The 14,425-nt window shown below is 38.0% G+C and overlaps 1 protein-coding gene across 5 annotated transcripts in view; it reads left to right on the plus strand.

Annotated features, from left to right (window-relative positions):
* KIAA1468 (KIAA1468 ortholog) overlaps positions 1–14,425 on the plus strand; it is a 107,147-nt gene that overhangs the window by 41,960 nt on the left and 50,762 nt on the right. For all 5 annotated transcript variants that reach the window (XR_001917163.1, XM_018039531.1, XM_018039534.1 and 2 more), the window contains 3 exons: positions 774–869; positions 9,830–9,942; positions 14,244–14,334. Coding sequence is in view for 4 of the 5 variants with exons in the window: in XM_018039531.1 (XP_017895020.1) it covers positions 774–869; positions 9,830–9,942; positions 14,244–14,334 (300 nt within the window). In the remaining variant the exon portion in view is untranslated. The remainder of the gene's footprint in view (positions 1–773; positions 870–9,829; positions 9,943–14,243; positions 14,335–14,425) is intronic.

Here is a 14,425-nt window from a genome sequence, read left to right on the forward strand (position 1 = left end):
CTATCAGACTACAATTATATGCCTCTTTATGGTGTAATTTAGAAAACCAAGTCAGATGTATATATTATTTATAACTTCAGTTATTTTTAGATTACTCCATTTTTAATTTCTCTGGGATTGATTGTCTTTGATTGCAGAATAAATTGGCTCTCACATTTCTTTTCATCAAGTCCTTTGTAACTGTTGTTGCAGGCTTACCTTGAAAGGGTATTTTTTTCCTCCTTTCTTTGTACTTCTCCCTTTCTATTAATACCTTTCTTGTGGTTGATTCTTCGTCACCTCTTCTGGGCTTCTGTCCCACAGTGTCGCTAAGAATATGACAGAGCTAGAGAGTGGTTTGGATGCAGTCTGGCAGTTCTCATTGTAAGACTGGGGCAGCCCCCATGGGCTTCCCCTTTGTTTTCATTATACAAACTACTCTTTCACCTTAGCCAAAGACCGTGACTTTCCCCCCAAAACAAAGATTAAAAGCCATCGAGGCTGCCGCAGTCCTGTGTTACCACTGTTTGTTCCCGGAACAGAAGCCTAGTAAGCCTCCCTGTCTGCCCCCTGCTCCCCTCGTGTTTTAAATCCGTTTCTGGCCTACAGAAATGTTCGTCCTGTTCGGAATCTCAGGTGGTTCTTGGTTTTTTCCCCTCCTCCTCATAGATCATCCTTTTGAATGTGTGTGTGAAACAGAAGTGTTTGAGACAGGGTCCAAAGCATAGCCTTGCAGCCGCGTCGCGCCCAGCAGCCCTCCCGTGCCGGCCTTGACTAACCCTGTGGTCTTCCAGGTGTCTCGGATTGCAGACAGTGAGGCGAGCGTCATGCTGATGCTGGGGCGCTGCCTGCCGCACATCGTGCCTAACGTGCTGCTGGCCAAGAGGGAGGTGAGGCCCAGAGAAGCCCTGTCACCCCTAGGCCATCCTGTCGTCCATTTTCCGTCGTTTTGAAGCTTAGTGTCATATTTTCATTTTGTTAAAGTCTGTTACTTGCAATCATGTTCTTACTTTTGTGCACGCATCTCTGCTCCTAGAGAATGGTTTTACACCTCTGCCAGGTGAGTTCAGTGAAGCTGCATGGTGTTCATGTTTCCAGTTTCGCTTAAAGCATCATTAGCTTCTGCAACACTAACTATTACTGTAGGTCCATTTATGCGCCATGAACACTGTCCGTTCTATACATTACCAGTTAACTAACTTATTTGATCTCTCTTGATATGACATGTGTGACTTGCCTACAGAAATAGACAGTCTTGGGATTGAACATTAATAGGGACTAATAATATAACTTTTCTTAAATGTACTTGTAGTTACCTCTTATTAATGTTAGTTTTATTGTATTTGTTTGGCAGCAGTTAGACTTGTCTTAGAATAGGATAGTTATAATATTGCCTGTAATAACTTTTGAGAGTATCTTTTTTATTTTTCTTGTAGTGAACCTGTTATTGACAGATGCTTTAAATGTCTAAAATAGAGTAGCAGATTTATTTCGGTGCACATTGCCTATGTTATAAGCCATAAATGCTACAGAAAGTATTTTCAGAGTTATATTTCGCCATTAAAAGATTAAGGAAAAATTATCAGTAATCTCATTTAAATAGTGAATGATTTATTTGCAAACAAGTTTATTTATTTGAATTATTCAATTTATGAAATCAATTTGCAATTCACAAATTTTTTTAAATTTTTTTAATAGGTTAAGAATATTATTGAACGTGTCCTACAAGTTTTCTTTTGTTATCCTCTTAATCTTTACCACTGGTTTTAATCATAATTCATGGGACCTACAGTATGATAGGTACACAGTGCATTGGCAAAACCCATATGAGAGCTTATCCTTAATTACCTGTTTAGCACAAGAAATTTGTACTGATCCTCAAGAAAACATATGTAGAGCTTTAATAATTTTTATACCTATAGGTATTTTTAATTTAAAAATGATAAGCATGACTTTTCTTACTGATGGTTTTATTTTACCTAACATTTAAGAATAGTTGTGAGATATTAAGAAGTATGAAAATTCTCTGTCTTGAAGGATCAGTGTCCAATTTCAGATTGTTTGGCAGTTCTGCCTGGCGGGATGGTGTCTGAGCTTCTTTCCTTCCCAGCTTGTAGCCTAATCTGTGCAGTGCATTAACGTTTGCATCCCTCTCACTGTTTCCTTGAGACAGTCTTTAAAATAGCACAGAAGCCTAATCGTCATGAGATGCAGTTTAAGCTTTAATTTTTATTTTCCCTTTTTTAATCATAAAAAACTCTACCACTAAAATCTGATTGTACTGCATGAAGTTTTTATAAATTTGCATCATCAGTAATCAGATATATATATAAATATATATGTAAGCATATATTTATATATACATGTATATTTTATTTGTGGTATGATGTTTACTTTTCTGGCTGATTTTAAGTTTTTTATATATAAAAATTTTTTTTACTTATAATTTCATAAAGAATTGATCATTTATCTTTGTTTACTTAATTATTTGTATCATATTTTGTTTTACTGGAAAATTTACCATTTTTAATATACCAGAGTTGTATTCCTTCAAAATTAAATTGGTAAATAATGAGGTTTATCTTGCCTTTCTTTGAAACTAAATCCCAGGGCATAAAAGCACAAAACTTTTATTTGATTTTATCCTTTGATATTGGATTGCTTGTATTTAATATTTTACCCTAGTTCCATAAATTTATATTTTTTAAAAGGTCTTATGCTTTAAGAATTAATATTTTTGTTTTTTCTTATTTCTCAAGTTTTTTGTGTTCTTTTATCAGTGTAAGCCTTTTCATTGATATGTGACTACAATTAAAATGTCCATTTGTATGATTGATCATAGCAATATCCTAGATAATTTAAAAAATAAAGCATTAAAAACAGAGTATAAGGTTTGACTAAATAATGTATATTCATGGTTTAACATCTTTTGAATATGAAAAGATGTACAATAAGAGCTTTTACTCCCCTGTCCCTGAGCTGTCATCTCACATGCAGTAAATTTTAGTAAATCCTTTGCCCATTTTTTAAGTGGATTGTTTGTTTTTGAATTGTAAGAGTTCTTACAATTCTGGATATTAAACTCTGACCTCATATATGATTTGCAAGTATTTTTTCCGTCCTGTAGTTGATGTTGTCCTTAAATGGACAGGTGTTTTTCATTTCTGTGAAATCTGATTTCTCTATTTTCTTCTTTTGTTTGCTGATGTTTTTGGTATCCATCTAAGAATCCATTGCCAAAGCTGAAGTCAGAAAGATTTACCCCTATGTTTTCTTCTAATAGTTCTATACCTTTAGCTCGTATTTAGGTGATTGATCCATGTTTTTGTTTTGTTTTTTGTTAATATATGCAGTGAGGCAGGAGTTCAGAACTGTATTCTGTTCATGAAGTTACCCAGGTGTCCCAGCACCGTTTGTTGAAGAGAGAGTTGTTTCTTTATTGAATGGTCATGGCCCCTTTGTCAAAAATCAGTTTGATGTGGATGCTGGATTCATTTCTACACTTTCAGTTCTGTCCCATGGGTCTTTCTGTTTATCTGTGTGCCTGTTCCGCTCTGTTCTGATTACTGTAGCTCTACAGTAAGTTTTGAAGTTAGAAAGTATGAGTCTTCCAGATTTGTTCTCTTGACAGTATCGTTCAGCCATTTAGGGTCCCTCTTGGTTCCACATAATGGGATGCTCAGTTTTGGTCTCTGCCATAAAAGTCATTTCAATTTTGATAGGAATTGTACTGAATCTGTGGATCACTTTGAGGAATATTGACATTCAAACGGTATTAACTCTTGTATTTTATGAACAGGAAATTCTTCAGAGTATTTGCACACAGAATGTGTTAAGAATTGTTCCTCCTTTTCTGTTCTTTCAAAGAGTTGAGTACGATCAGTATTAATAATTCTTTAAATGTGTTTTAGAATTCACAAGCAAAGTCATCTGATCCTAGAGGTTTTTTAATTATTGATTCAATCTATTTGCCTGTTATAGGTCTGTTTTGATTTTCTGTTTCTTCTTGTATCAGTTTTGGTCATTATGTGATTCTAGGAGTTAGTTCATTTATTGATTATCTAACTTGGTGGACCATTGTTTATGGTATTCACTTACAATCCTTTTGAATTTTTTAAGTTTGTTACTAATGGCCTTTCCCTTATTTCTGATTCTAGTTATTTGCATCTTCTCTATTTTTCTCTTAGTCAGTCAAGGTAAAAATTGTCAATTGTATTGATCTTTTCAAAGAGCCAACTTCTGATGTTGTTGATTCTGTGTTTTTTTTTGGTTCCATATTTCACTTACCCCTGCTGTAATCTTTATTATTTTCTTCTTTCTGCTGGCCTTGAGTTTAGTTTCCTTTTTGTGGCAAGGCTGTTGAATTGGAATCTCGTTTTGTTAATGCAGGTGATTGTGGCTATAGGTCTCCCTCTGTGTTCTGCTTATGCTGCGTCTCACATGCTTTGGTATGTTCTGTTTTTCATTTATCTCAAAGTATGTTAATTTTCTTAGTGATTTCTTTGACCCATTGGTTGTTTTAGAGTGTGTTGTGTGAAATGGGTATCATTAAAGCCATAAAAAGAAAAAAGATAAAGGAGAGCACCAGTTCCCTAAAAGTCTTAAAAATTAGCTAGTACCTCTAAAGACTTGTTCATTTTCTAAGAAACCAAACTTTACTCTTATACATTACCATTTGTGGTTGCGCTATGGTAAACTTTTAACTGAAGAGCAACGATATAATTCATAATTGTGTGAGTGTAGTGGAGCGGTACAAGCAGAGGAAAGTGAACAGTAAGTCGCACAGGTTGGGTCCACCTTCTGCACCCATGCTGTGTTTGTGTGTGTGTGTATCTTATAATTTTCAGAGTAAATCACATGCTCTTTAGCAGTATCAGAGTTTAAAAGTCACTTAAGTATTTCAGTTAAGCTTCCTAAAGGCTGAGACCTGGGAATTATAGATGTTAATAATTCTAAGAATAGGTATTTTAGCAGCCCTTGAAGTATAAAACTTTTCCAGAGGTGAGTAATCTTGTCTTTTCCTTATATAAGTCTTTGTAATGTTTTTTTTTTTCTCTATATGTTACTACCAACATCATGACAAATTTCAACTGAAAATCCAAATCAAAGGGTGTATACTTATCAGTATTTGAATTTAAATTGTAATTCATTATTGCTTAACTCCTAGGCAAAAGACTAGATGAAAAAAATTTAGTAACAGCCATCAAATTTTTTCGAAGCTTAGATTATAGGAAATATTTTCAGTGGAATAGTGAAGACAAGTGGTGACCTATAATTAATTGGACTGGTATCACCCTTCTAGAATTGTGGGGTTTTGCTTCCTGACCTGAAGCACTCAGGCTTTCCCTCATTGGCGTCCGATCTGAGCCCACTGCTTCCTTTTGTGTTTTAGACTCCTTTCAGATCTCAGAGTCATTATCATATCAACATTCCCGTACTGTTTTAAATTTTAAATTGTGCCTGATCTCATTTCCTACTTCATTTCTTTTCCCTTTAACATCTGATCACTCACATTGTTTTACATCCTGTTCAGGTACTATTTTTTCTACTGTTTTTGTAGTCTGAACACATACCAATCTTTGAAGACGAAGAAAGTCAAGTAAAAGTGTTCATTAAATCAAATGTAATCATCTCTGAAGACATTTACTACCTTGAAAATGATTTCCTTATTATCATTAGAATTTATTTTGTTTTACTTATAAAACTGAAAGAAAAATACTAGAAACCTTTCTTGTTTAATTATGTACAAAATTTCATAGGAAGGGTGGGAGGTCCTTCATATGGAAAGAACTAGTGTTGTCAAAATGGCAGAAGTCAAACCAGTTGAAGCAAAACTCACTTACTTGAGTAAAGTGCAGATTACTGAGTCTTTTAGATTAATGAATTCTAAAGGCCTTAGAAATATCTTTCCTAGTGTCCGTGGTAAGAAACTACGGGAATACCTTCTGTAGTAGGATTACTACACTGATTTCCTCTCTGATGAGCAGTAGATCAGTTTTATATTTCACTTCAGTACACGTTAACTGATAAAGCATGTTTGAAAATATTTAAAATGTCTGTTGCCTTGAAATATGGATTCAGTAACGTTTTTAGGCGGGGTAGGCAAGGGATTCCTTTTGTATATCATGTTTATCAAAGCTTTATTATTTTGCCATGGTTATTATTCAAAGACATTTTTAAACCCACTGTCACATTTTCCTCTGAAAATCTAGACACCAGTTTTTAAATATTTTGTTTAGAATTATAAGAAAACTATTTTAAACACTAGATTTCTTCAGTTGGAGATGATGATACCAGTGGGAAAATATTAATTCAAATCTATACATTTATGCGCACCCTTGACCCTTCCTTGAACAGTGCACAGATTATGTGTGCTGACTGCCGCACAGCTCACTATCCAAGTATAACTCGACATTCAGCCAACCACAGATGCATGTAGTCATGTAGTACATGTTTAAGGGGTAAAACCTGCACGTAAGTGGGCTTCCCTGGTAGCTCAGCTGGTAAAGAATCCGCCTGCAGTGAAGGAGACCCTGGTTCAATTCCTGGGTTGGTAAAGTCCCCTGAAGAAGGGATAGGCTATGCACTCCAGTATTTCCTGGTGGCTCAGACAGAGAAGAATCCGCCTGCAATGCAGGAGACGTGGGTTTGATCCCTGGGTTGGGAAGATCCCTTGGAGGAGAGCATGGCAACTCACTCCAGTATTCTTACCTGGAGAATTCCCATGGACAAGGGAGCCTGGCGGGCTATAGCCTATGGGGTTGCAAAGAGTCGGACATGACTGAGCTACTAAGCACACACACACTTCATGTAAGTGGGCCCACAGCACAGTTCAAACCGGTGGTGTTTAAGGGTCAACTGTAGTATGAAAATCCTAAGGAGTCTTGTGGATAGACTAGTACATCAGAGGCTTGAAAAAGGTGAATTTACAAGAAGTGAGATACGCAGCACAGCAGATAAGGTACTTACAGAGTTCATTATTTGAAAAGTGGTATGACTAGAAGTTGTGGTTAAATGAATGATAGAGGAAGAGGAAATTAGGGTATTTGAAGCTGGTCATAATTTAGCAATTAAAGTCCTGATGGCTGTGTCACAAACAGACTACAGCTTCCACTTTTTCCTGCCGTCACCTTCTGGGCCTCTTCTCAGCTCAGCAATGCTCAGGAAGAGGAAGCCATCTGGTACACTTTATAACTGCCGTCGCCATCAAGGTGCCAGGATGTAACCAGTTCTCCGTGGCTTAGAGTATCAACCAAAGTGTATTGGCACTGACTCCCACGTTTGCTATTTTAGCCAGCAAGAAATAAAAACAGGTGGCAGAGTAAATTATTACTAGCTGTGATTGAGAAAAGTGAACGAATGTTTCTCTAAAGTCCTAAATTCACAAAATTTTAGAATTCAAGGAGACAAGGATTGACAATTTTTTTTTTCTTTTCCTATGTGCCCGTTTGGATTGGTCGGTAATGGCTGCTGTGTTGAGAAGGGTTTTGAGGCCAGCTTTGATCTCAGAAAGGAAAATTAACAATCTCATTAGCAATAGATAAGAAAATGACAAAATATATGTATTTTTGATTTCTGTACTCAGCTTAATTCCTGTATGTTTCCGTTGAGGAAACAAAAACTCAGAGAGGTTTACAGTTTTCATTGGGTTCTTTGGTACTTAGGAGTTTTGAGACAGGAGCTCTTCAAACTCTTGAGTTTAGCGTTCTTGGTTTGGCACATCCGTAGCTACATTCCAGTTAAAAGATTCATTACAGTAACCTATAACATAAAATTCCTCTTTGATTAAGAATCACTAAGCCTCATGGTTTAAAAAAAAGAAAAAAGGGAAAGAAAATGTAAGGCACAAAAAGTAAACAGTAACACAGTTATTTTTGGTATACCTGTTTTTGAGATAAAGAAACTATTATTCTGTACTTTAAACAGAGGGTGTATGCATGTACTTGCAGTTAGAGCAGATATCTTACCTACACTTCATAACTTTATTTCTTTAAAGAGTAACGCAATAGGAAGACAGTAGCGTGAGATAGTTTAAGAGTGAATATTTGGAGATAATTGGGAAGCAGGAAGAAGGGTTAGGAGAAAGCAAGAACACCCATGGAAGAGAAAGAAAACCCATGGGACATGAGGGGAAAGTATAAGTTAAATATTTAGGGCCTTTTTGATTTTTCAGGCATTAAAATGTTTTCTCTTTTTGTTAGTACTTTCTAGAATAACTACCTTTCATCCTTAAACTTTTCCTCTCAGTGGAATATGCTTATGTGTCATCCTTGTGCTCTCATTAGTATCACTGGCCCTTAGCAATCTCAGTGGGAGTCTCTAAGGATCCTTGGTATTATTGGTCCTCACCCATCAAGCCTCATAGTAAGCATATTTGGAAAACATCAAAATACAGCGACCCATGCGTATACTGGTCCATCCCCAGTGCACAGTCATTTCCCCACTTTTCAGTCACTCACTCAGCTAAAACCTTCAGAGGCACCTGAATAGAAAGATGGCAGAATACGTGTTTTACGTTTAAATTTGTTTTTGCTTCTCAGATTTGTTTTTCCTCTTCTTATCTACATCTTTGTGCTTTGAATTTAGATTTATACCGAGTAATTATAATTTTAACATAATATATGTAAGACATTAGAAATAATGGAAAGGACTTGTAGTCACGCCTTAGTTTCAGACTCAACTCCTCTAAAAGCATATCATCTGTTTCTAAGGGACCATCTTCAGAATAACGTAGACTCTTCTTTAAAGTGTCCTGCATTCAGTTCAGTTCAGTTCAGTCGCTCAGTCGTGTCCGACTCTTTGTGACCCCATGAATTGCAGCACGCCAGGCCTCCCTGTCCATCACCATCTCCCGGAGTTCACTCAGATTCACGTCCATCGAGTCCGTGATGCCATCCAGCCATGCATTAGTACATAGTGATTAATTCCTATTTTAAATCTGCCAATACTTTTTGGTGGGTAGGGAGGTATATGGGAAAAATAAATGAGAATAATCATTCTACCCTTTTTATTATATCATAGTGATTTATTTAAAATATCTGCAAAATAACTCAGAGGATTTCTCTCCAAAAATACTTCATCACTTTTGAACTTTTATTTCATTAGATTTTCAAGTCTACTTCAAAAGTGAAAAACATTAATATCTTTTAAATGTATTTTAGAATTCTACCTCAGTTTAATTAAAATGTGAAAGAACTTTAATTTTCAAATACTTTGTAAAAGAGAAACAAACTTTTATGTTTCCTTGAAAATACTAAATTTACTTCTGTATGTTGAAAGTGGAACAAAGTATTACTTAAAATTTTCATTTCAAAATAGAACATTTCCACAGATGCTTTTACGGAGAGCATTCAACACCTGTGAAGATGGTCTTTTTAATCAGCCACTGGGTCAGGTGCTAAGGGCATAAACTTGCTGATTATTTCTGGTCCTGCTGTGCCTGTGGAAGTATGAAGGGTCATCTTTATTCTCTGCTTTTCATTTAGGTTTTAAAATGTAGTTAACTTCTGCAAGTTTTTATTTAAAAGCACTTTCAAAATTTAAACTACGACATCAGCTTCTAGTAAGATAAAATGTTACTTAGTATAAAAGGTAGTAGACCCTTGGGAAGTATTGGATGAGCAAACAAGGTTAGTTCAATCGTAAGTTACCTTATTACATTGTGATATGCACAGTCACTCCATAATGGTGTTTATCTCTTGAATTATCAGCCTTACAAAATAAAAATGTGCTCCTCTCTGTGTTGAGGTGTATTTCATTCAAAACTTCCATTTATGAATACTTTGGGGGGGAAAAGAATATTCTGCGATGCGTTTTTACTTTGGCCTTTTCCGCCTCCGTGTCTCTCTAGGAGCTGATCCCCCTCATCTTGTGCACAGCCTGTCTGCACCCCGAGCCCAAGGAGAGGGACCAGCTTCTCCACATACTCTTCAATCTGATCAAGAGGCCCGACGACGAGCAGAGGTGACTATTGGTGCTTCTCTGGGAAATCAACATAGTGCTGCCTTGCTCTTTATTGCTTTGGCGTCAGGATTGCCTTTCTAACCTAAATGCCGTCTCTCCTCTCTAAGGGTCTCTCTTACTAAGGGGAGCACTAGCCTTGCTCACAGTGCCCAACCGTGCTCTCCTTGTCAGTCCAGCACTCAGGTCGCACTGCTGCGCTTCCGTGCTAGTCATCTTTGGACTGCTGATTGTTCCATAAGTCTTCGCTTTTATCTTTCACATTTGATTTCCAAGAGCTCCTGAATGTTTCCCTTTTCCCCCCACAGATGAACTAGATACAGCATAGCCTCTTAATAGTTATGCTTTACCAGAAATGAAATATTTAACATAGGGATGTCTGCATCACCAAGCTGTCTATAAAGCAGTTTCTGTATGGCTGGAGGGATGTAGTGTTTCGGTTAGTCCTGATTCAAACACCTGCAATCAAGGATGCCTGCGTGGAGAAATGAGTTGTGCTTGGGGGTGGTGAGGGGCAAGAGAGTGGTGGGGCAGGGGGACAAGACACATACCCGAGAGACTTCTGGAAGAAAGGGGAGTGGGTTTTTTGCTCAGGCATCCGTGATAGGTGTCTCCCCAGAAAGTAGGCTTTAAAATACTAGGAGAAGCTGTGCAAGTGTGAGCGTGAGCAAAGTACCCTGGGGGAGGGTAGGCAGACTAAGCACCAGCTGGACAGGGCTGAGCTGCTGAAATGTCTCCACGTTGTGATTTTCCAGCTTAATAAGCGGGCAGTTTTCGCTTATACTTTCGCAAAACAGAATTGTACATTAAGATTAGGCAACTTGATATCATTTTAGTGCTTCTTTTACTGACTATTACAGTTTCTGCCTCTTCTGAGCACGGTGGGAAATCATGAAGTGAACCATATGACAAGTCAAGCCGGAAATTTAAGATGCAGGGAGCCTCTCCACCGTGAGAATAAACAGTCACGTAGACTTGGAGACTGTGAACATGTGTCTCTTTCCTGCCCTTGCTAGAATACACCTGAGCCAGCAGAGAGACATGTTTCTTTCAGGATCTAGTCAAGGTTAATCTACATGAAAGGAAATTCAATCAGGTTCCATGCATTGCAAACTGAAATTTTCCGAGGACAATTTGATGGTGCTGTCTATGGGGTCACACAGAGTCGGACACGACTGAAGTGACTTAGCAGCAGCAGCATATAGGAAAGTTAATATTTTATCTTCTCCTTGAAAATACTATTCCCTATCTTAGAAACTTAATTAATAATTAATACTACTTATTACATTGTCATTTTTAGAATGCAAGGCAAAAATCTCTCAACTTACCTAGCCTGTTTTTACAGACTCTGCATGTAAAGCTAGCAGCTGCCACCTGGTGGCCAAAAGTGCCTGTCAGCCTGACTTCAGGTCAAGACACGTCAGGATTTAAACGCGCGTGTTCACAGATGATCTTCCACTTTTCGGAAATAAAGTTATTTATTTAAATAAGCTAAACTGTTAACTATATTTGATATGAATAAAAAATAAAGCAAAATTTTTAAATTAGCATAAGTTTGACATATAATCAGTTATTACTTTTCATTTTCTTTACTTACTGAATCACAAGCTTCCTTGTGTCCTAAGAGTTTTATGCTCAGCTATATTGCATTTTTGGTAACTCTTTGCTAGCAGCCATAACTAACCCCATATTTCCACCTGTTGTGTCAGTTCAGTTGCTCAGTCTTGTCCAACTCTTTGCAACCCCATGGACTGCAGCGCACCAGGCCTCCCTGTCCATCACCAACTCCTGGAGTTTACCGAAACTCATGTCCATCGAGTCGGTGATGCCGTCCAGCCATCTCATCTTCTGTCGTCCCCTTCTCCCATCTTCAATCTTTCCCAGCATGAAGGTCTTTTCCAGTGAGTCAGTTCTTTCCATCAGGTGGCCAAAGTATTGGAACTATAGTCCCTGGAATTTCTGCAGGCCAGAATACTGGAATGGGTAGCCTTTCCCTTCTCCAGGGGATCTTCCCAACCCAAAGATCGAACCCAGGTCTCCTGCATTGCAGGTGGATTCTTTACCAGCTGAGCCACAAGGGAAGCCCATTGTGTCAAATAGCAATCAAATAATTTCACAAGTAGGAACAGTATTTGATTTCCCACAAGTAGAAACAGTATTTTTACTACCACAGGAGTCTGAATCGAATGCTATTAATAATCTGTAGCCATCTGATCTTTTCTGTTTTCAAGTATATTACAAAACTGACCTACTTTTTAGAATTGTGACTCGATTCTGCTAGAAGTTTATTTTGAGGGGCTTAACATTTTTTTAACAAATTTGTACATGTTTAATATAGTGATGGTGACTCACAATTTAAAGTTATTTCACATGAATGTCTTATACAAGTGTATACTTCTTACATTTGTTCAAAATGCTTAAATTTCAACAGTTCATTTATTATAATTATCAAATATTTCTGAAACCTGTGTGTGTGACTTCTCATTATTTTAACAGACTAGTAGGGGTAGAAATGATCAGAAATGAAGAAATTTTTAGTGGGAAGCTAAATGTCTGTCTTAAAGCCTGGGAATTTCTTTTTCCATTTTTCTTTTACTCACTTTCTTTGCCTTCCTAAAGTAGGAGCAAAGAGAAAAGCTGAGAAGCCATCAGAGAAGACAGTGACATAAGCATAAAGGGAAGTCACGTAGGTAAAAGTTACAAGGAACGGGGAGAGGCTGCTGCCGCATGCCGTGAAGACACGCGGCTCAGCATTGTCCTGCCGCCCACAGGCTTACTGTCTGTCACTGTTCCCCCCAGCCTGAGAGAGCAGTTGTCGCTGACTTGGGCAGTCTAAGGAGAAACCTAAAGTCATGCTTCGGTTTTCAGTTAAATTGACATATTTTAAGAAACAGCAATGAGGAATTGCTTTTATAGTTGATATGAATTAAACTTTCTGTTTTGGTTTTCCTTAAAGTTGGCTACTTTGAAACATCTGTGGAAAACATGCTTTTTTTTTCCATCAAGCTTTACTGGTTTTGAAGTCATAGATAATCAGAAGTAAAAAAAAATGAAAATTTAACATTCTGACTTTCAGAGTCATTTTAAATGTATCGTCATTCTGAAAAGTGAAAAATCTTTCAAAATTTTGTATTATAAATCTATCATAAAATGAAACTATCATATTAATTATTTATATATTGTTTTATAACAAATTACCCCAAAAGAAAGTGGTTTAAAGTAACACTTATATTATGATTTATGTGAGTCAGTCCATCCGGGTCTCTTATAAAGCTGTGGTCAAGGTGTTGTCTGTGGCTGGAGTGACCTCAAGGCCCATGGGGGAAGGATTTGCTTCTGAGCTCATTCACGTGGTTGGTCATTGGCAGGGTTCATCCTCTCACCACCTGAAACCGCTCCAGCGTGGTAGTGTCTTCAGAGCATGCCGGCTGAGAAGGCAGAAAAGACTCTCTCGAGGTGGCTGTCACAGGCCTTTGTAACCTGATCTCATAAGTGACATCCCGTCACTGTGGCCATTCTGTTCATTAGGAGCAAATCCCTGGGTCCAGTCTGCACTCCACAGATGGGGTCACACACAGGCATGAATATCAGGAGACAGACCTCATTAGGAGTCATGTCAGAAGCTGCCTACCTACCACAGTTATCTTGGGTTCAGTACCAAAAATTCTCACTTAAGCATCATCTCACTAATACAGTATCATAGTTTTTAGTTACAGAAATCTGTCTGCTCAGTCGTGTCTGACTCTTTGTGACCCCATGGACTGTAGCCTGCCAGGCTCCTCTGTCCGTGGAATTTTCCAGGCAGGAATATTGGGCTGGGTTGCCATTTCCTCCTCCAGGGGATGTTCCCAACTCAGGGCTCGAGCCCGTGTCATTTGGGTCTGCTGCATGGGCGGGTGGACTCTTCACCGCAGCTCCGCCTGGGGAACTGGGCTACAGGAGTCCTGGGAAAATGGTCATAGATTGAGTTAGTGACTGGAAACTGAAGTTCATTAGAAATGGAAGCATTAAACATGATCTCACAATGTACTATTATGTGGGAAGTTAATTTAGGAATTCAGCTTTACAGCTGTAGAGAATCTCTTCACAACGTCTCTAAATGGTGTTGCCGTTGCTGGAAGGACTAGTCTTAAGAAACTCACTCCCTTGGGGCAGTCTATCCGTTGGGAAAAGTCAAAAGTCAAATTTGATCATACAGAAATAGTTGTACTCCATGGTGATTAGAGCTGGCTCTTCTTAACCCCCAGGCCTGGCTGTGCTTCCTAACGCGACGCTAGTCTGCAGTCATGCATTTTGTCTTTCAGGCAGATGATACTGACGGGCTGTGTGGCATTTGCACGTCATGTTGGACCCACACGTGTTGAAGCTGAGCTTTTACCACAGTGTTGGGAACAGGTAAGTAGCTGTGTTGGGTTTTCTCTAGCTGTTGTATTCTAGGTTATTGTAAATGCTCATATTATCTTTTAAAAATGCTATTAGGAAACAT

Source organism: Capra hircus, chromosome 24 (genome assembly GCF_001704415.2).
Source record: "Capra hircus breed San Clemente chromosome 24, ASM170441v1, whole genome shotgun sequence".
Classification (NCBI taxonomy): Eukaryota; Metazoa; Chordata; class Mammalia; order Artiodactyla; family Bovidae; genus Capra; species Capra hircus.